Here is a 23998-nt window from a genome sequence, read left to right as displayed (position 1 = left end):
TGTTTGAAAGGACCCTGAATTAGAAGGTCCTGTCTCAGAGGCAGCGACCAAGGTGGACAGGATGACATGTCCACTAGATCTGCATACCAGGTCCTGCGTGGCCACGCAGGCGCTATTAGAATCACCGATGCTTTCTCCTGTTTGATCCTGGCAATCAATCGAGGAAGCATCGGGAAGGGTGGAAACACATAAGCCATCTTGAAGGTCCAAGGTGCTGTCAGAGCATCTATCAGGACCGCTCCCGGGTCCCTGGATCTGGACCCGTAACAAGGAAGCTTGGCGTTCTGGCGAGACGCCATGAGATCCATATCTGGTTTGCCCCAACGTCGAAGTATTTGGGCAAAGACCTCCGGATGAAGTTCCCACTCCCCCGGATGAAAGGTCTGGCGACTTAGGAAATCAACCTCCCAGTTCTCCACTCCTGGGATGTGGATCGCTGACAGGTGGCAAGAGTGAGACTCTGCCCAGCGAATTATCTTTGAAACTTCCATCATCGCTAGGGAACTCCTTGTCCCTCCCTGATGGTTGATGTAAGCCACAGTCGTGATGTTGTCCGACTGAAACCTGATGAACCTCAGAGTTGCTAACTGAGGCCAAGTCAGAAGGGCATTGAGAACTGCTCTCAATTCCAGGATGTTTATTGGAAGGAGACTCTCCTCCTGAGTCCATGATCCCTGAGCCTTCAGGGAATTCCAGACAGCGCCCCAACCTAGTAGGCTGTCGTCTGTTGTTACAATTGTCTAGTCTGGCCTGCTGAAGGGCATCCCCTTGGACAGATGTGGCCGAGAAAGCCACCATAGAAAAGAATCTCTGGTCTCTTGATCCAGATTCAGCATAGGGGACAAATCTGAGTAATCCCCATTCCACTGACTTAGCATGCACAATTGCAGCGGTCTGAGATGCAGGCGTGCAAAAGGTACTATGTCCATTGCTGCTACCATTAAGCCGATTACCTCCATGCATTGAGCCACTGACGGGTGTTGAATGGAATGAAGGACACGGCAAGCATTTAGAAGTTTTGTTAACCTGTCCTCTGTCAGGTAAATTTTCATTTCTACAGAATCTATAAAAGTCCCCAAGAAGGGAACTCTTGTGAGTGGCAATAGAGAACTCTTTTCTACGTTCACCTTCCACCCATGCGACCTTAGAAATGCCAGAACTAACTCTGTATGAGACTTGGCAGTTTGGAAATTTGACGCTTGTATCAGAATGTCGTCTAGGTACGGAGCTACCGCTATTCCTCGCGGTCTTAGTACCGCCAGAAGAGAGCCCAGGACCTTTGTAAAGATTCTTGGAGCCGTAGCTAACCCGAAGGGAAGAGCTACAAACTGATAATGCCTGTCTAGGAAGGCAAACCTTAGGTACCGGTAATGATCCTTGTGAATCGGTATGTGAAGGTACGCATCCTTTAGATCCACTGTGGTCATGTACTGACCCTTTTGGATCATGGGTAAGATTGTCCGAATAGTTTCCATTTTGAACGATGGAACTCTTAGGAATTTGTTTAGGATCTTTAAATCCAAGATTGGTCTGAAGGTTCCTTCTTTCTTGGGAACCACAAACAGATTTGAGTAAAACCCTTGTCCGTGTTCCGACCGCGGAACCGGGTGGATCACTCCCATTAGCAAAAGATCTTGAACACAGCGTAGAAACGCCTCTTTCTTTGTCTGGTTTGTTGACAACCTTGAAAGATGAAATCTCCCTTTGGGAGGAGAAGCTTTGAAGTCCAGAAGATATCCCTGGGATATGATCTCTAACGCCCAGGGATCCTGGACATCTCTTGCCCAAGCCTGGGCGAAGAGAGAAAGTCTGCCCCCTACTAGATCCGTTTCCGGATCGGGGGCCCTCACTTCATGCTGTCTTAGGGGCGGCAGCAGGTTTTTTGGCCTGCTTGCCCTTGTTCCAGGTCTGGTTAGGTTTCCAGCCCTGTCTGTAACGAGCAACAGTTCCTTCCTGTTTTGGAGCGGAGGAAGTTGATGCTGCTCCTGCCTTGAAGTTACGAAAGGCACAAAAACTAGACTGTCTAGCCCTTGGTTTGGCTCTGTCTTGAGGCAGGGCATGTCCCTTACCTCCAGTAATGTCAGCGATAATTTCTTTCAAACCGGGCCCAAATAATGTCTGCCCTTTGAAAGGTATGTTAAGCAATTTAGATTTAGAAGTCACATCGGCTGACTGGCGAATCCGGAATTCTTAGCCGTAAGCTTAGTTAAATGTACTACGGCATCAGAAATAAATGAATTAGCTAGCTTAAGGACTCTAAGCTTGTCTATAATTTCATCCAATGGAACTGAGCTAATGGTCTCTTCTAGAGACTCAAACCAAAATGCCGCCGCAGCCGTGACAGGCGCAATGCATGCGAGGGGTTGTAATATAAAACCTTGTTGAGTAAACATTTTCTTAAGGTAACCCTCTAACTTTTTGTCCATTGGGTCTGAAAAGGCACAGCTATCCTCCACCGGGATAGTGGTACGTTTAGCCAGAGTAGAAACTGCTCCTTCCACCTTAGGGACCGTCTGCCATAAGTCCCGTGTGGTGGCGTCTATTAGAAACATTTTTCTAAATATAGGAGGGGGGAAAAAGGGCACACCGGGCCTATCCCACTCCTTGGTAATAATTTCTGTAAGCCTCTTAGGTATAGGAAAAACGTCAGTACACGCCGGTACCGCATAGTATCTATCCAGCCTACATAATTTCTCTGGGATTGCAACCGTGTTACAATCATTCAGAGCCGCTAATACCTCCCCTAATAATACACGGAGGTTCTCAAGCTTAAATTTAAAATTTGAAATGTCTGAGTCCAGTCTATTTGGATCAGATCCGTCACCCACAGAATGAAGCTCTCCGTCTTCATGTTCTGCCATTTGTGACGCAGTATCAGACATGGCTCTAACATTATCAGCGTACTCTGTTCTCACCCCAGAGTGGTCGCGTTTACCTCTAAGTTCTGGTAATTTAGATAAAACTTCAGTCATAACATTAGCCATGTCTTGTAAAGTGATTTGTAATGGCCGCCCTGATGTACTTGGCGTCGCAATATCACGCACCTCCTGAGCGGGAGATGCAGGTACTGACACGTGAGGAGAGTTAGTCGGCATAACTTTCCCCTCGTTGTCTGGTGAAATTTTCTTAAAATGTACAGATTGGCTTTTATTTAAAGTAGCATCAATGCAATTAGTACACAAATTTCTATTGGGCTCCACATTGGCTTTTGAACATATTGCACAAAGAGATTCCTCTGTGTCAGACATGTTAAAACAAACTAGCAATTAGCCTAGCAAGCTTGGAAAATACTTTTCAAATAAATTTGCAAGCAATATAAAAAAACGTTACTGTGCCTTTAAGAAGCACACAAAAAACTGTCACAGTTGAAATAACAATGAACCGGATTAGTTATAGAAACCAAATTTTCACAGTAAATGCATTAAGTTAGCAAAGGATTGCACTCACTAGCAATGGATGATTAACCCCTTAATATCAGAAAAACGGATAACAATTGAAAATATAAGCGTTTTTATCACAGTCAAAGCACAGTCTCACAGATCTGCTGTGAGTGATTACCTCCCTCAAAACTAGTTTTGAAGACCCCTGAGCTCTGTAGAGACGTCCTGGATCATGCAGGGAGAAGAAGGCAGACTGTGACTGAATTTCGAATGCGCAGTAAAAGCGCCAAAATAGGCCCCTCCCACTCACAATACAACAGTGAGGGAAGCTCAGTAAACTGTTTTAATTCAAAACAAACGACAGCCATGTGGAAAATAACGCCCAAAACTATTTTTCACCAAGTACCTCAGATAAATAAAACGATTAACATGCCAGCAAACGTTTAAAATATAATTTATGAAATGTTATTAAAAAGCCTGCTGCTAGTCGCTCACACTGCAGATTAGGCTAAAAGTTATATGTATACAGTATTTTCCCAGTGAAGTGCCATTCCCCAGAAATACTTAAGTGTAAACATACATACATATCAGCCTGATACCAGTTGCTACTACTGCATTTAAGGCTGTACTTACATTACATCGGTATTAGCAGTATTTTCTCAGTCAATTCCATTCCTTAGAAAATAATACACTGCAACATACCTCTTTGCAGGTGAACCTGCCCGCTGTCCCCTGTTCTGAAGTTACCTCGCTCCTCAGAATGGCCGAAAACAGCAAAAGGATCTTAGTTACGTCCGCTAAGATCATACACAAACTCAGGTAGATTCTTCTTCTAATGCTGCCTGAGAAAAAACAACACACTCCGGTGCCGTTTAAAATAACAAACTTTTGATTGAAGAAATAAAAACTAAGTTTGACAACCACAGTCCTCTCACACATCCTATCTATTAGTTGGGTGCAAGAGAATGACTGGGTATGACGTAGAGGGGAGGAGCTGTGTGGCAGCTCTGCTTGGGTGATCCTCTTGCACTTCCTGTTGGGGAGGAGTTAATATCCCATAAGTAATGGATGACCCGTGGACTGACTGCACTTAACAGGAGAAAGTGTCATCCCGATCTTTATGTCTATTTTCTTGGTAGATCGTCCGATACTGGTAATATCAGGTGAATGAAACGCATTCAGTGTTTACATGTAGATGAAACCATTATTGATTGGGGGAGAGTTAAACACAATCAGCCTATCACTACTAGGGATCAGGCGTGCCTCTCGTTTGTTATGACAGTTTAGAAACTTTGAGGGGTTATCTCTCTAGAGTTATAACAATATTCGATACAGTGTAATATTTGCAATTACTATACACAATGTATCAACTGCACTGTTGTAAAGAATACATAGTTAATCACTATAGGGTATTTAGTCATAAAAACCTTCATTACGAATACCCTAAAGTCATTAACTATGTATTCTTTATATACACTTATTACAACTGTCTATGCCTTTAAAGTATGAAGGGTTAATGTGGGAGTGTTTTTACTTACATTTTCCGCCAAAAGCTGTGAAGGGGTTCCTTTTTAAATCAGCACTGCATTGTGTCTAATCAGATCTATGAATACGGGATCTGCCGAAACGCGTAGGATCTTTTAGTCCTACGATTTATGTTTCCTGTATTGGCAATTTTTAGCCTATCGTGTTAAATAAAGTTTGGAGTATTTTTTAACTTTCTGGTTCCAAGGCTTTTCCTTTTTTCATTTTAATCTTTAAGTGGAATGATACGTTTTTACCTACATGCAATGCCTTCTTAATTTATCTGTGCAATATTTGTAGTAATGAATTGTTCTGCATATATGCGATATACAGTGTAAGTTTAAATTTTGATCATAATTGGTGCAAATTATTTGTAATAAAGGAGGGAAGCTAGCCTTCATATATACATACAGTATATGCCATTAAAGATTGCATATACAATACTTTAATTGCTAAGCGATAAATGTTGTGAACTATTCTCTAGACATTTATTTAGCAACATGTGATGTAATATTGTCGGTTGTCTTTTTGTTCTTCTATATGTGTTCAATAAACAGGACGTTTTAACTCGTGCTTTATTTTGCTTGATAAAGTGGATGAATAATAAAGGTTTCAAGTGATTACTGTAATAGTTTTTATTTTGCTAACTTTGTGGGACATTTTCACCATTGATCATTTAACAATAAGCAACTATATGTTATAAAGAATAAAGCAAATATGGGCAAACGTGGTACAAAGAATGAAGCTGCAGTGATAGAATGTATACAGCTTATTGTGGTACTGGGAGCCAATTGCAACAAAAAATAAAACATAATCAGAAACCAAGAGAAGATATAGAGAAGAAAAAAAACAGAACATTTTTAAATGTCAGTATTGCCCTTTATCAGCAATACTTACTTTTCTGTAACATAAAGAACACCGTTTCGAATGTAGTCCGTAGGCATCTTACGATCTCTGTTAATTAAGCAGCAACGCCAGCCATTGTCACAAGCTGAAAAAGAAAAGGATTACAATTAGTTGTGCTTCATGAACCCTTTTTTTTCAGGAGATATAATTCAGTAACCGATTCACTTTAGAATCAGGTAACTAATACAAAGAAACACCATTTCTAATACAGGTAAAAATATTAATTTTAAAATTCATGGGTAAACAGGGGGTGCAGATATTTAAATGAAACGCAGAACAAACAGATCTTCACTTTATATCCCTTTAACCCTCTTCCCCCATAATTAAATTATAGCCTTTCACTGCTTTTGGACTTCTATTGATCTTCTGAAATTTCATTTGTGAGAGGGTGACCATGGTGCTTACAGGATAATTACCCTAAATAATGCTACTCTAGGGCACTATAGTACTTACTGGCATCTCCTCAGTCCTTCAATTTTTCCAGATCTACAAATTGAAACTGAATACAGTGGAGGTCAAAGTTCAAGCTGTGACATCACTGAACCCTGCCTGATAGGACAGTGTTGGAGAATACAGTTTAGGTGAATTATAAGGACATTATAAAGGAGCAAAAAAAATCCATAGATTATAATGCGTGTCATAATTGACCACAAAAAAATCCATAGATAATCTTGGCTCTCACAAAACATTAGGAAGACGTAGAATGCACCCAGAGCAGAGCATGGTAAGATCCTAATTAACGTTATGGATGGTTTGTTGGGATATAAACATATCAGCCCAACATTTAATCTCATTATCTGTACTCACTCAGGGTGAAATTCACAAAAACATACTTTATACACACTTACCTGGTAGAGGACGCTCTGTTTCAGATAAATTGAACACCTCATGAAAGCTGCTCTTTTTAGTATTATGGTATCTTCCTCCTTCTTCATCTCTATTTACTCCTTGTGGAACCCCAGAAGTCACGTTACTTCTAGATACATTTTGAACCTGTAAGGAAGCACATAATACATATAGTGCTTAATCTCTGTATAGATAATGTATGTATAATAACTTGTTACTCTTTCTTCTAACTAAATAATTAAAAGCAGCAGGCCATGACAATACACGCACAACAAATATCAGTAGTTTTCTATATTTTCTTTCCATTGCAAGTATAAATATCATAGGTAGTCATAGTTTAGTTAGATTTAAGGTTTGAAGAAGGTGACTACGATAAGTAGACTGCTGTATAAAATGATTCCTCAGTTATACAAAAACAGGAGCCCAACCAGATAGCAATTTGACAGCTATATAATTTTAAGCATAACTATATAAATGTAGCAATTGAGCAGGTCCAGAAATTGTTTATAAAACAAGAAATGAAAAATCTAAAAAAAAGTTTAAATTTAATCAAAATGTTTCTTAAGCTCATTGTGATTTTATATGCTTACTGAAACCCCCAGTAATCTTAGTATAGATTAAGACATGTCCTGTAGACCTATTTGATAATCTATACTGCTTTGTTTTCTTGGTATCCTGTGTTGAAGGAGAAGCAATGCACTATTGGGAGCAATCTTAGCACATCAGGTGGGCCAATGACAAGAGGCATATATGTGAAGCCACCAATCAGCAGCTAGCTCCCAGGAACTAAACAAGTTAAATAATAGAAGTAAATTGGAAAGTAATTTAAAATTACATGAAATTTGAATAATGAAAATGTTATTTTGACTTTACTGTCCTATTAAAGTGCAAGTCCGTGACTAAACATAATGCATTTAAGGTATGCATATTAATTTACTCTAGCTTATCCTCTATGAAAAAACTGTGAAGGGATCAAGTGCATCAATTTTGTACAGTTAAGTACCACAGTGGCAACACCAAATGGTGGATAATAAATTCCCTGCAATGAGAAGGGCTTGAACACAAAGGCCTCTATTTAACAAGTTCCGTAAGGAGCTTGATGGCCCCTGTTTCTGGCGAGTCTTCAGACTCGCCAGAAACAGCAGTTATGAAGCAGCGGTCACAAAGACCGCTGCTTCATAACCTGTCCGCCTGCTCTGAACAGGTGGACAGACATTGCTGGAAATCAACCCGATGATTGGCACCCCCTGCTGGCTGCCTATTGGCCGCGAGTCTGCAGGGGGCGGCGTTGCACCAGCAGCTCTTGTGAGCTGCTGGTGCAATGCTGAATATGGCGAGCGTATTGCTCGCCGTATTCAGCGAGGTCTGTCAGGACCTAATCCGCACTGTCGGATCAGGTCCGACAGACCTTGATAACTTGGGGCCAAAGACTTAGATGGTAGAATGCACTTTAGAAAGCATCTGTTGAGGATAAACTGACATAATAATTAGGTTTGAAAAACATGTCTGTACAGATAAGGCTATGGAGAGCACTGTGGCAGATTTCCTCTTAACCTACTTGATTATTTTGTAGTAACAGAGGTAATAGGCTTAATAAGTGAAAAGTCCACGGAACTTGGATTCTGCATAGTATTCCGTACTATCCCTAGTCTCAAACTTTATACATAAAATTGACTGAGTCTCCACCAACCGTCAGTAATGTGTCAGAAGCTTTACAAGCTTCCTAATAAGTGGAATATTAATTGCTGAGAGCCTGAATGTTTTCCATTACATTTCTCTATGCTATACATTTGGTGTGTCCCTAATAATTCCCTGACAGCTAAAAAATTGTATCCTTGTTCTGGTAGTATTGTAGATTACCCTTAATATAGGTTGGATGCCTGTTTCACCATCCATAGAGGTTGGCAACAGTTGAATGTCCAGAAGGGAGAGGAGCTCACTCTATTATAATTTAACTGGGAGAACAACTGAGCTTTCTAGATAAATGAATATACAGACAACACAATATTTCTGTACGTTGTGAAATTTATGATGGGCAGCAAATAGATACTTTTGAATGTCATACAGTCTGTGGGACTCGGTGAATGTGGATCAAGATGCTAAGCCACCTGATACTAAAATTGTGAAAGATTACTGTTGGTCCTATACAGGTAGTATATCTTTGACATACACCTTGATGAACATCCATTATGCCAGGGTCATATTAAATTAGACAGAAAAAGAAGAAAAATTATAGTGCTACCATTATATATATATATATATATATATATATATATATATATATATATCCAACACTTTGGGTGAATAGGAAATAATAGATATTCGTGTAAACTACACACTGTAGCTTCTTGGTACGTTCAGCAAGTGAAAAGTCCACAAAAACTGTGGTTTTTGCTGAAAAATCACCAAACTGTTTAATATTCACTAAATGCATTCAAAGAATTATAATCAGTTACCTATTGTTCATGTATAGGAGAGCATAAGTTAGGCCATAAGTTCATTTTTAGTACTTGTAGAGTCCAAGCCCTGGATAAGAAGGAGGGGGAGGGTCCATGTTTATAAATTTTTATTTATAATATTTTTTTTTATAAACTTAATATGTTTAGAACCCACACATCCCTAACTAATGTCATCATTCATAAAGATTAAGTAATTATCTTGTATGTAACTTTTGCCAAGGAGCTAGTCTTGCCCTTCAAATATTCCTGTTTTTGCTTTGAGGTTTGTTTTGGTTAAGCCTTGGTCTTATCTTTTGACCCAGTATTAAGTAATTATCTTGCATGTACTTTGGCCAAGGAGCTAGTCTTCCCCTTCAAATATTCTTGTTTTCGCTTTGCAGTTTGTTTTGGTTAAGTCTTGGAATGATTTTTGACCCAGTACTCTTATTGGCTATCTCACCAGAGATACTTTGGAACATTGACAATCTTTTTGGTCAGATTTTCTCTGTCAAAGTTTAGAAATTCTAAACTCTAGGTCTGACCAAACCTCAACGGAGAGGAACAAGATTAAACACTAAAAAACCTTGCTGTGAGAATAGTGTCACAAATGCACAAATATGCAAATTAGACAAAGATTAATCAATAAAATAAAAAAATAAAAACAATTAATGCTTACCTGATACATTTCTTTCTTTCATGGTCGCGAGAGTCCACGAGCCTTTACTCCTGGGATTCAACTGCTAGCCACTAGGAGAAGTCAAAGATTCCCAAAATCCGAAGAGCAATTAATCCTGCTCGCCTCTCTGGTATTCCAGTCTGACATATAGCTAAGAAAGGAGAAGTAAAAAGGTAGCAAAGGAAAATGCAGGGAAAATTAACTAGAACTGTCGTCAGAAAAAAATGAAGTAAAAAATAAAATTGGCCGTGTCTCGACTCTCACCACCATGAAAGAAATTTATCAGGTAAGCATATATTTTGTTTTCTTTCATAAGCAGGTGAGACTTCACAAGTCATTATTCCTGGGAACTAATGCCCAAGCTGTGGAGTCCATGAGTTATTTGGCGGGACAAAAACATTTTTTAAGGCAGGCACCTAAACACCAGACACTGATGCCTGAAATACTTTCCTAACAAACACATCAAAGTGGTATAAAATAGAGAAGTATATAATAAAAAACATATAGCTGCCTTGTAAATATGTTCTTGAAAGCTCAAGAAGAGGAAACTGATCTAGTAGAATGAGTAATAATGCGTTTTTGAACAGACTATCCCGCCTCCAAGTAAGCCTTGGTAATCAAGAGCGTTAGCCAAGAAGCTAAAGAAACAATTGTCCCCTTCTGATCTTTAGGTGAACCAAGGGACAAACAAAGGATTGTCCAAAAAACTGACATTTGTAAATAAAATTCTAAATATCTTACAACATCAAAAATAAGTAAGGAGACTTTAAATTAAATTCTTTGGATTAGGATAAGGTAACAAATCATATTGATGAGAAATAAGATAAGGACACTTGCAAGAAGAGCAAACAGTTCTAAAACTCCTCTGACAGAAGCTGTTGCTAAAAGCAACAAAAATTTCCAAGACAGAACAGAAAATGTCCAAAGCATGCAAGGTTTAAAAGGAGCACCCGGTAATGCTTGTAAATAGAAATAAAAGAAAAAAAATGTTCCAAGGAGTATAAATTGGTTTAATCACTGGATATATCTTGACTAAACCAGAACCAATCCTTAATTTTAAGACACTTAGCAATTTCCCTGTAGCATGAAACAGAAAAAGCTGAATATAACTCTTTAAAGGGCTAGCAGATAAGCCTTTATCTGAACCTTGTAAAAGAATATAACTAAAACCCTGATATTTACAGCAGGAAAGAAACAACTTCCTAAATCCTTTCCTAAATTTTACTTCTAACAGGATTTCTTACCTGAAATAAGAAGTTCACTATGGCATCGAAGAAACCGCTGTTTTGAAAGGTAGGTATTCAATCTCTAAACATTCAAGAGATTCAAGATTTTGATGATAAAAAAGACCTTGAGACAGTAGGTAATGCTGAAGGGAAAAACACAGAGAAAGCTTGACATCTGAATCAGATTTGCAAACCAAATACTGCAGGGCCTTGCTAGAGCAATCATAATTACTAAAGTATGTTCTATTCAATCCGAGCTATGACTGCTGGAAACAGAAGCCACGAGGTCTATCTCTGGAGACCCCATTATCCCACAATCTAGTTGGAAACTACCTGATGGAGAGATTATTTTTGTGAAAGGAAATGCCAACTGTAGAAATGTGCTACTCAGTGATCATTCCTGGGATGCAAGATTTAGAAAAATTATACAGAAATTTTTGTGTGTCCAAATAAAAAAAACTTTTGAGACTACCTTCATTGCTAAGGAACTGCAAGTTCCCCCTTGATGAATGATAAAAGCTACAGCTGTAACATTGTCTTCTAGATTGTAAATCCCCACGGGAATAGGGCCCTCAATTCCTCCTGTATGTGTTTGTAAATTTTGTCCTGTCTCTTACAAGTTTTAAATCATTGTTTTATTTAAATGAATTGTATACATGGACAGCGCTGCGGAATATGTTGGCACTTCATAAATAAAGTATAATAATAATAATTGTCTGATTAAAAACTTGGATATGTTTCTCTTTTCAGAAGATGCCAGCTCTAAAAGTATAAACTTATCTAGTTCGTAGGATAGCATTATGCTTGTCCCAGGCATTTTTAAAGTCCCCCACAGTGTTTGTTGCTACTACCTCTTGAGGAAGTTTATTCCATAAATTAATCACTCTTTACCCTTCAGCTTGAGATCATGACCACTTGTTCTTGAATTTTCCATTTTATGTAAAATACCCACAGCCTCTCCAGGAGGAGGATGAAGTGTGCTTCATCTCACTTCCATAACTACAACTTCTTGGCTTGTCTCCATCTCCTCTCCGTGGGTAACAGTGAGTACTCCACAACTTTACATCTCAACACTCTCACTACCAATACAGGCCATGGTTACTTAGCCATCGCCTCACAAAAACAAACAGTAAAGAGTCCCCCTATATTGATGATCACAGTTGTGCTGCATCCCTACACAAACACTCTTGAACAACAAATATTCCCCAGTACTCCTTTAAAATTTGGCTTTGAAATATAACATTATCTCATGGAATATGGGAGGTATCACCCCTCCCCTTCAAAACGAAGTAGGATACTACACCACCTTCAATCTATTCACGCGGGTATAGCACTGCTTCAGGAGACCCATCTAACCAAGGAGGAACATGACAAATTAAAAATTAGATGGATGGGTTACATACTTAGCACACCAACGGAGGTTAGAAAAAGAGGGACGGTGATCTTGATCAGAAAAGGACTGCCAATTACATTCACAGTCACAATAACAGATGCAAAAGGGCGATACATAATCACTAACCTTCACATTGAGTCCACAACGTATTTGCTTTGCAATGTGTATGGTCCCAATAACCTCTGCCCCAAATTTTGGCATACATTACAGTCGCACCTTACTAGGCGTAGTGAATTCACAGTTATCATGGGTGGTGATTTCAATTTGGCACAAGTATTCCCATTAGACAGATTCATAGAACCTACTCATTTCCAAACCGTGTGTACAAATAATTAAAGGCAGAAAAGGGAAGCCAAACTACTTATGGAGTTTAAGGAAGGCCTGAAATTAATAGATCTATGGAGATTGCAAAATCTGGACAGCCGTGACTTAATATGCATCTCTAAATAACATCATACACTATTGAGAATTGACTACTTTCTCACTTCCCCACAACTAACGCCCAATATAACACAAACCGCTATTAATCCAATCACCCTATCAGACCATGCTCCCATATCGATAACCTTAGAACCCACCTCTAACCGTCCTAAACATAAAACTTGGCGGTTCCCGTATTATCTGTATAATAGGGTAGACTTTAGACAACAGTTGCACTCCTACTGGAGAGACTATACCTTAGACAATGCTCAAAATCAACAAAAGATTGACTTGTTTTGGCATGCATCTAAAGCCATCTTACAAGGAAGGATCACAGCTTACACTGCACATATTAACTCCACAGCTAAAAGAAGTCATAAAGCAAATGCTAACAAAACTTACAGAAGCTTATAACAGATACTTACAGCATCCTACAGCCCAACACCGATAACAGTAGTACAAATTAAAAAAAGAAAATGACACCCATATACAGATTTTGGACCAAGCATAAGCGGTTCATATAGACAGAGAAAATTTTACCGTTATGGTAACAAAGCTGGAAAACTCATGGAACATATGGTTAGGATTGTCACTCCTAAAACCAATATCACAGCTATTAAAGTAGGTCAACAACTCCACACAGACACTCCTACGATTATAAAAGGAGTTTGTTTCCTTCAATACCTTTTTATACAACTTTATACACCAAACAGGGGATTATAAAAAAAGACAAACAACTTCTTTGGAGTAAGATAAACACCCCCAAAATGACACAAGAGCAGCAGTCTTCTCTCAATGCACCTTTACAACCCCAAGAGTTCCTCAAGGCAATTAAATCTGCCAAGTTAGGTAAGACAGCAGGCCCAGACTGCCTACCTATTGAACGCTATAAAATTCTCAGCACAGAGATAGCACCTACATTGTCCTTGCTATTCTCTGGATATTTATCGGGCCATTTGAAACCAGACCCTCGGTTCACAGATGCCAACATTTGTATAATACCAAAACCAGATAGAGGTCCCACCTTACCCTCATCTTATAGGCTGACTTCGCTATTGAAAAGTTGTTTACAAAAATATTAGCAGACAGATTGGCAGGAATGCTTCCCTCCCTGATACACCCAGATCAGACGGCATTCATTAGGCACCGCTCCTCAGTAACAAACTTGCGGAAAACACTTGCAGTCATTTCACAATATTCCCAAGTGCAAAGCAACTTCATAGATACCCCCTGCCAGATGCATGCCTGCTATCTGTCGACGTTGAAAAGGCAATCGACAGAGTGGAATGGGATAATCTCTACACTTCTTTAACTAACTTTGGCATAATGGCTGACTTTTTCAATACAAAACAACTTTACAATAACCCGACGGCTTTACTAATCATCAACGGCGGCATTTCATCCACATTCCAGCTAGAAAGGGGGAACACGACAGGGCTGCCCATTATCGCCGTTATTGTTTGACCAAGCAGTGGAGCCACTGGCATGCTACATAAGGCAACATTGCTCAGGTCTCCAGGTGAATGGGCATAATTTACACCTTTCTTTGTTTGCCGATGATCTCCTACTCTATATTAGTAACCCCACGCTAAACATACCCGTACTCCTTGACATGACACAATTTGGGAACTTCACAGGCTACAAAATCAATGTTGATAAATCGGAAGTGACGTGGTTAAAAAATTAAACTAACTCCTCCCTACATAGTACTAATCTTAAAATCACCTTGGGTTCCTTTAAATATTTAGGTATTTACTTGCACGTTAATCCTGCACTAATATATCGCCTTAACATAACAAGAGCCATAAATAACATATAGAGCCTCCTACGAGGTTGGCACAATCTTCCACTCTTTCTACATGGTAGAATCCACCTGCTGAAAATGATAATTCTTCCAAAGATTCTGTATCCTCTACAGATGCTCCCTCTATTATTACACAACAAAGACATACAAATACTCTCTAATGCGTTTACTTCCTTTGTGTGGAACCAAAAGAAACAAAGAATCAGAAAGACTACATTAGCCATGCCATTACAGATGGAGGGACTCAAATTCCCAAACATTCAATGGTATAATTGGGCGACACTAGCCAAGATAGTTCTGGGATACTTGATAAATTCAGATTATTTTTGTCCCATTATAGAAAAGGAAACTGTGATTCGACTACGCTTAGCTTACCTACAGCATGCCAATATATCCAGTCTTCCTCAACACATCTCCCAGGGCATTTTGTTTAGGTACCCATTAAGGGCGTGGGCTAAATTGTGTACATTCTGGGGTATTGAACGTCGGATAACTTGCCCATACAAGGTAGCCCGAAATTCCTACCAGGTTATAGGACGCAAGCCTTCCAAATATGGAAATCACATGGGTTAACAACTGTTACACAGCTACAAAACCCTATTACTCTTTAAATTCTACCTTTCAGTACTCTCCAAGAATGCCATGCTATACCTTCAAATACCATGTTTGCATACTTTCAATGTAGACACTATGTTCAGTCCCTTTTATCTTCTAAATTTATCACAACAACTAATAAAAATATTGACAACCTTTGACATATAACACAGCAAGGAACACACTCAACTACACATATTTATAATATTATGGCTGCCAAATTAGAACAACCAACTATACAAGCCATACACACCAAATGGCAAGAGATGAGGAACATCTCCGTCAACTTGCAGGAGATAACCTCAAGCTTATCTCGTGTTAGAGAAGCTACACTTTCAACTTACTTAAGAGAATGTAAAACTTATCCACTAAGCCTATATCTTACCAAAACTGCTGGGTAAGTGGGTCTCAGGTGCATTACACAAATGCAATAAATGCTCGGCCCATTCTCCAGATCTAATACACCTAATGTGGCAGTGTCACAAACTAAAAAGACTATGGGGTAAAGTGTCATACAGGCTTCAAGAAAAAAAGGTAAAAGTAGTATAAACATCCGCTAACATTTTCCTCCATGAAAACCATAATGTTACACAACATAGAAAATTCCAACACTTAGTGATACTAATGACAAGGAAACTGATTCTACAATATTGGATCTCCAATAGAGTCCCGCCCTTTAAGAAACTAGTGAATACAATACAATCTCAAATGTTTGTGGAGCAAGCGGATGTCCAAGGTGAATTAGAAAAAAGAATCAAAACATTTATTCACAAATGGGAACCCTATCTCTTATATATTCCAGTTCCACTACTACACAAAACCTTAAGACCCTTTCAAAACTCACTGTTTATTCTCACCGAAAACTTGTGCGGTAGGTGGTGTCCTCCACTTGTTAATCTAGATTAAATATAGCAGAATACATTTCATCAACACTTTCTATCTAAATAAATACTGAGTACTCCTGACTTTTTGATGTCAGACCGACTGTTGGAGAGGGAGATACGAGTCTTGGAACATATGCTGCCCCCTCCCCTTGTAGAGTGGAACCTAAGGTATGCCATAATTCTCAACACCCCTGAAGGTAGAGTTTAGATCGCCACCCTCCATTTTTTGTATTGTTTTTGTATAGTTTAGTTAGTAAGTCCTGTTATATATACTTGTATGCCACATTTTTTACTAACATGTAGCTCCTTGTAATCGAAATTGCTATCTAAGCAAATAGAACAACAACAAAAAAAAAATGTCATCAAAATAATATCCTCTTTTGTGACAAGTATTGCTGAAGGGGTGACTTGTGTACCTAGAAATTACACTGTTCCAAATTCGGTTGCTCTTATTTTGTTGATTGTATGTTTATTAATTTTGTTTATTGTTTTGTTTACTATTTAAAGAAAAATTTGAAAAACTAGATTCGAATCCGGGCATAGAAATCATACATCATAGCATTATTGTCCCACATTGAGGAACAGTGTGTGTCAGTGTGTCAATTATTCTTGTTATGTGAATTCTCATTCCAACAATTGCATTTCCTGTGTGTGTGATGGATCTGGATAATAAAGTCTATAAAAAAATAAAATACCCACAGCTTCAGTTTTACTAAGCCCTTTAATGTACTTGAAAGTTGCTATCATATCACCTCTTTCCCTTCTCTTCTCTAAGCTATACATATTTAGGTAATTGAGCCTATCCTGGTAACTTTTATTTTTTAGACCATGTACCATTTTGGTAGCCCTCCTTTGCACAGATTCAAGTTTGTTAATATCCTTCTGAAGATATGGCCTCCAGAACTGCACACAATACTCAAGATGAGGCCTAACTAATGATCTATAAAGTGGCATAAGAACCTTACTATTTCTGCTGCAAATACCTCTACCAATACATCCAAGCATTCCGCTGGCTTTACTCGCTGCAGTACTACATTGTTTACTAAGTTTTAAATCATCTGAAATAATAATTCCCAAGTCCTGTTTCTCATTTCAACAGTAAGCGCTGCGGAATCTGTTGGCGCTCTACAAATACCCGATAATAATAATAATAATAATAATAAGTAAAGTGTCATTGAGTCTGTAATTAACATTTGGATTTTTCTTCCCTAAATGCAAAATTTTACACTTTGCTGAGTTAAACTTTAGACCCCAGTCATTTGTCCAATCCTCTAATTGTTGTATATCACTTCTCATTTTGTTTACCCCCCTGGAACATCCACTCTGTTAGAAATTTTTGTATCATCTGCAAACAGGAATACTTTACCCTGTAGCCCTTTGCTGATATCACAGATAAATATGTTAAACAAAACAGGCCACAGAACTGATCTCTGAGGAACACCACTAGTAACAGCCATTTCTGCTGAATGTACTCCATTTACTAAGACACTTTGTGAATTAGTTTGTTATGTGGGATGGTGTCAAATGCTTTGTTTGAAATCTAGATATGCTAAATCAACTGCTCCACCCTTGTCTAATACTTTTGTTACATAATCAAATAAGTCAATTTGATTAGTCTGACATGATCTCCCTAAAGTAAAACCGTGCTGATTTTGGTCCTCTAAATTGTTTGTCTTTATGTAAGTCATAATTCTTTCTTTTAAGAGGCTTTCCATTAATTTCCCTACTACTGAAGTTAAACTAACTGGCCTGTATTTACCAGATTCTTCCCTACTGCCCTTTTTATGAAGAGGTATTACATTTGCTAATCTCCAATCATCTGGAACAGCTCCTGTTAATAGTGACCGATTAAACAGATCAGTCAATGGGACAGTTAGCACTGATCGAAGTTCTTTTAAAACCCTTAGATGAATATTATCAGGACCTGAAGGTTGTAGTGAGTTTGAAAGTAATTTTTTGGAAACCATGCCACCAGATGAAACCAAACTCCCTGCGTTCTCGTTGACCCCCAGACTGAAACCAAATCCAAGAGATTTTTGAATGTAGACATTTTTTCTCCAAGTTGGGCAAATAAAAGGACACCCCAGAAAAAAAGATTAGAAATCTATCCACCAAGACAGAGAATGCCTCACTGAAGAATCCAATAGAAATAGATGAGTGTAAATTTTGCACCACTGTCAAAGCATGAAAAGATCAAGAGGTCTTATATGAAATCGCGCAAGTGGAAGAGTATCTGATGCTGCAGTCATCAGTCTTTACTATTCCATACATTGAACTCCAGATGGGTTGAGTATGTCCTGAAAAGCAAAATTTTTAGGAAATTAGAAATGGTCTAGGAATAGGAAGGTAATTATCCTTTAAATTAAACATGGATATAAACTGACCCTATTAAATAAGGGAAAGAATAGTCAAGTTTCTATTTTAAAAATAACAATTCTGACTAGTTCTAGTTTCAAGACTAAGTCCAGAATAGTCCTGAAATGTTCCCTCTTTCTTAGGAAAAAACATAATTTATGTAAGAACTTACCTGATAAATTAATTTCTTTCATATTGGCAAGAGTCCATGAGCTAGTGACGTATGGGATATACAATACTACCAGCAGTGGCAAAGTTTCCCAAACCTCAAAATGCCTATAAATACACCCCTCGCCACACCCACAATTCAGTTAAACGAATAGCTAAGAAGTGGGGTGAAAAAGAAAGCAGTAAAAAGCATAAATAAATGAATTTGGAAATAATTCTGCTTTATACAAAAAAAAATATAACAATTTCTCTATTAATGTTGTTAAAATTCACAACCTTAGGTAAGAATTTAAATGAAGTCCGCAAAACTGCCTTATCCTGATGAAAAATCAGAAAAGGAGGTTCACAAGAGAGAGCAGATAATTCAGAAACTCTTCTAGCAGAAGAGATGGCCAAAAGGAACAACACTTTCCAAGAAAGTAGTTTAATGTCCAAAGAATGCATAGGCTCAAATGGAGGAGCCTGCTTAGCCTTCAAAACCAAATTAAGACTCCAAGGAGGAGAGATTGATTTAATTACAGGCTTGATACAAACAAAAGCCTGTACAAAACAGTGAATATCAGGAAGTTTAGCGATTTTTCTGTGGAATAAAACAGAAAGAGCAGAGATTTGTCCTTTCAAGGGACTTGTAGACAAACCTTTATACAAACCATCCTGAAGAAACTGTAAAATTCTAGGAATTCTAAAAGAATGCCAAGAAAATTTATGAGAAGAACAGCTTGAAATGTAAGTCTTCCAAACTCGATAATAAATCTTTCTAGAAACAGATTTACGAGCCTGCAACATAGTATTAATCACTGAGTCACAGAAACCTCTATGACTAAGCACTAAGCGTTCAATTTCCATACCTTCAAATTTAATGATTTGAGATCCTGATGGGAAAACGGACCTTGAGATATAAGGTCTGGCCTTAATGGAAGTGGCCAAGGTTGGCAAATGGACATCCGAACAAGATCCGCATACCAAAACCTGTGAGGCCATGCTGAAGCCACCAGCAGCACAAACAATTGCTCCATGATGATTTTGGAAATCACTCATGGAAGAAGAACTAGAGGCGGGAAAATATAAGCAGGTTGATAACACCAAAGAAGTATCAACGCATCCACTGCTTCCGCCTGAGGATCCCTGGACCTGGACAGGTACCTGGGAAGTTTTTTGTTTAGATGAGATGCCATCAGATCTATTTCTGGAAGCCCCACATCTGAATAATTTGAGAAAACACATCTTGGTGGAGAGACCATTCTCCCGCATGTAAAGTCTGACGACTGAGATAATCCGCTTCTCAAATGTCTATACCTGGGATATGAACCACAGAAATTAGACAAGAGCTGGATTCCGCCCAAACAAGTATCCGGGATACTTCTTTCATAGCTTGAGGACTGTGAGTCCCACCCTGATGATTGACATAAGACACAGTTGTAATATTGTCTGTCTGAAAACAAATGAATGGTTCTCTCTTCAACAGAGGCCAAAACTGAAGAGCCCTGAGAATTGCACGGAGTAGCAAAATATTGATTGGTAATCTCGCCTCTTGAGATTTCCAAACCCCTTGTGCTGTCAGACATCCCCAAACAGCTCCCCAACCTGAAAGACTCGCATCTGCTGTGATCACAGTCCAGGTTGGACGAACAAAAGAGGTCCCTAGAATTGTACGATGGTGATCTAACCACCAAGTCAGAGAAAGTCGAACATTGGGATTTAAGGATATTAATTGTAATATCCTTATATAATCCCTGCACCATTGGTTCAGCATACAAAGCTGGAGAGGTCTTATATGAAAACGAGCAAAGGGGATCGCGTCCGATGCTGCAGTCATGAGACCTAAAACTTCCATGCATATAGCTACTGAAGGGAATGACTGAGACTGAAGGTTCCGACAGGCTGCAACCAATTTATTTCAAATGTCTCTTGTCTGTTAGAGACAAAGTCATGGACACAATCTATCTGGAAACCTAAAAAGGTTACCCTTGTCTGAGGAATCAAAGAACTTTTTGATAAATTGATCCTCCAACCATGTCTTCGAAGAAACAACACTAGTTGATTTGTGTTAGATTCTGCAGAACGTAAATACTGATTAAGTACCAAGATATCGTCCAAATAAGGAAACACAGCAATACCCTGCTCTCTGATTACAGAGAGTAGGGCACCGAGAACCTTTGAAAAGATTCTTGGAGCTGTCACTAAGCCAAAAGGAAGAGCAACAAATTGGTAATGTTTGTCTAGAAAAGAGAATCTCAGGAACCGATAGTGATCCGGATGAATCGGAATATGAAGATATGCATCCTGTAAGACTATTGTGGACATATAATGCCCTTGCTGAACAAAAGGCAGAATAGTCCTTATAGTCACCATTTTGAAAGTTGGTACTCTTACATATCGATTCAAAATCTTTAGATCCAGAACTGGTCTGAATGAATTTTCTTTCTTTGGGACAATGAAAAGATTTGAATAAAACCCCAGACCCTGTTTCTGAAACGGAACTGTCATGATTACCCCTGATAACTCAAGGTCTGAAACACACTTCAAACGGAACACACAACAAACGGAAAAATATTTTTTGGCGCCAAAAACGTCCGGAAACGACACACTCGTGTCACAGATGACGCAACCTTGTGAAAGGACCCGGCGTCAACTAAGACACCGGAAATTACGAATTTGCATCAACTAATGTAACTTTGCGCCAAAAAAATCTCGTGCCAAGAATGACGCAATAAACTTTAGCATTTTGCTCCCTCGCGAGCCTAATTCTGCCTGCGAATTTGAAAATGACAGTCAATTGAAAAAAAACATAATTTATGCTTACCTGATAAATTTATTTCTCTTGTAGTGTATTCAGTCCACGGATCATCCATTACTTATGGGATATATTCCCTCCCCAACAGGAAGTTGCAAGAGGATCACCCAAAGCAGAGTTGCTATATAGCTCCTCCCCTCACATGTCATATCCAGTCATGCGACCGAAACAAGACAAGAAAGGAGAAACCATAGGGTGCATTGGTGACTGAAGTTTTAATTAAAATTTAGATCTGCCTTAAAAAGACAGGGCGGGCCGTGGACTGAATACACTAAAAGAGAAATAAATTTATCAGGTAAGCATAAATTATGTTTTCTCTTGTTAAGTGTATTCAGTCCATGGATCATCCATTACTTATGGGATACCAATACCAAAGCTAAGTACATGGATGAAGGGAGGGACAAGGCAGGAACTTAAACGGAAGGAACCACTGCCTGTAGAACCTTTCTCCCAAAAACAGCCTCCGAAGAAGCAAAAGTGTCAAATTTGTAAAATTTCGAAAAGGTGTGAAGCGAAGACCAAGTCGCAGCCTTGCAAATCTGTTCAACAGAGGCCTCATTCTTAAAGGCCCAGCTGGAAGCCACAGCTCTAGTAGAATGAGCTGTAATTCTTTCAGGGGGCTGCTGTCCAGCAGTCTCATAGGCTAAACGTATTATACTACGAAGCCAAAAAGACAGAGAGGTTGCCGAAGCTTTTTGACCTCTCCTCTGTCCAGAATAAACGACAAACAGGGAAGAAGCTTGACGAAAATCTTTAGTTGCCTGTAAATAGAATTTCAGGGCACGGACTACATCCAGATTATGCAAAAGACGTTCCTTCTTTGAAGAAGGATTAGGGCACAATGATGGGACAACAATCTCTTGATTGATATTCCTGTTAGAAACTACCTTAGGTAAAAACCCAGGTTTAGTACGCAGAACTACCTTGTCTGAATGGAAAACCAGATAAGGAGAATCACAATGTAAAGCAGATAACTCAGAGACTCTTCGAGCCGAGGAAATAGCGATCAAAAACAGAACTTTCCAAGATAAAAGCTTAATATCAATGGAATGAAGGGGTTCAAACGGAACACCCTGAAGAACTTTAAGAACCAAGTTTAAGCTCCACGGAGGAGCAACAGATTTAAACACAGGCTTAATCCTAGCCAAAGCCTGACAAAAAGCCTGGACGTCTGGAACTTCTGCCAGACGCTTGTGCAAAAGAATAGACAGAGCAGAAATCTGTCCCTTCAACTAACTAGCAGATAAGCCCTTTTCCAAACCCTCTTGTAGAAAGGACAATATCCTAGGAATCCTAACCTTACTCCATGAGTAACTCTTGGATTCGCACCAATATAAGTATTTACGCCATATCTTATGATAGATTTTTCTGGTAACAGGCTTCCGAGCCTGTATTAAAGTATCAATAACTGACTCTGAGAAGCCAAGCTTGGATAGGATCAAGCGTTCAATCTCCATGCAGTCAGCCTCAGAGAAATTAGATTTGGATGGTTGAAAGGACCTTGTATTAGAAGGTCCTGCCTCAGAGGTAGAGACCATGGTGGACAGGACGACATGCCCACTAGGTCTGCATACCAGGTCCTGCGTGGCCACGCAGGCGCTATCAGAATCACCGATGCTCTCTCCTGTTTGATCTTGGCAATCAGTCGAGGCAGCAGCGGAAATGGTGGAAACACATAAGCCATGTTGAAGACCCAAGGGGCTGCTAGAGCATCTATCAGCGCCGCTCCCGGGTCTCTGGACCTGGATCCGTAATGAGGAAGCTTGGCGTTCTGGCGAGACGCCATGAGATCTAGTTCTGGTTTGCCCCAACGACGAATCAGTTGAGCGAACACCTCCGGATGAAGTTCCCACTCCCCCGGATGAAAGGTTTGGCGACTTAGAAAATCCGCCTCCCAGTTCTCCACGCCTGGGATGTGGATCGCTGACAAGTGGCAAGAGTGAAACTCTGCCCAGCGAATTATCTTTGAGACTTCTAACATCGCTAGGGAACTCCTGGTTCCCCCTTGATGGTTGATGTAAGCCACAGTCGTGATGTTGTCCGACTGAAATCTGATGAACCTCAGTGTTGCTAACTGAGGCCAAGCTAGAAGAGCCTTGAATATTGCTCTTAATTCCAGAATATTTATTGGGAGGAGTTTCTCCTCCTGAGTCCACGATCCCTGAGCCTTAAGGGAGTTCCAGACTGCGCCCCAACCTAGAAAGCTGGCATCTGTTGTTACAATCGTCCAGTCTGGCCTGCGAAAGGTCATGCCCTTGGACAGATGGACCCGAGAAAGCCACCAGAGAAGAGAATCTCTGGTTTCTTGATCCAGATTTAGTAGAGGGGACAAATCTGAGTAATCCCCATTCCACTGACCTAGCATGCATAATTGCAGCGGTCTGAGATGCAGGCGCGCAAATGGCACTATGTCCATTGCCGCTACCATTAAGCCAATTACTTCCATGCACTGAGCCACTGACGGGCGTGGAATGGAATGAAGGACACGGCAAGCATTTAGAAGTTTTGACAACCTGGACTCCGTCAGGTAAATTTTCATCTCTACCGAATCTATAAGAGTCCCTAGGAAGGAGACTCTTGTGAGTGGTGA

At 39.5% G+C, this 23998-nt stretch overlaps 1 protein-coding gene across 1 annotated transcript in view; it reads right to left on the bottom strand.

Moving 5' to 3' along the window:
* GRAMD4 (GRAM domain containing 4) overlaps nucleotides 1-23998 on the bottom strand; it is an 837450-nt gene that overhangs the window by 56466 nt on the left and 756986 nt on the right. Inside the window, exons 15-16 of the mRNA XM_053716614.1 lie at nucleotides 6659-6803; nucleotides 5802-5895 (exon numbers count right to left, since the gene is read on the bottom strand). Of these exons, the coding sequence (XP_053572589.1) occupies nucleotides 5802-5895; nucleotides 6659-6803 (239 nt within the window). The remainder of the gene's footprint in view (nucleotides 1-5801; nucleotides 5896-6658; nucleotides 6804-23998) is intronic.

The sequence above is a fragment of the Bombina bombina genome, chromosome 6, assembly GCF_027579735.1.
Source record: "Bombina bombina isolate aBomBom1 chromosome 6, aBomBom1.pri, whole genome shotgun sequence".
In the NCBI taxonomy this organism is placed as follows: Eukaryota; Metazoa; Chordata; class Amphibia; order Anura; family Bombinatoridae; genus Bombina; species Bombina bombina.
This window is presented reverse-complemented; position numbering and strand designations above follow the sequence as displayed.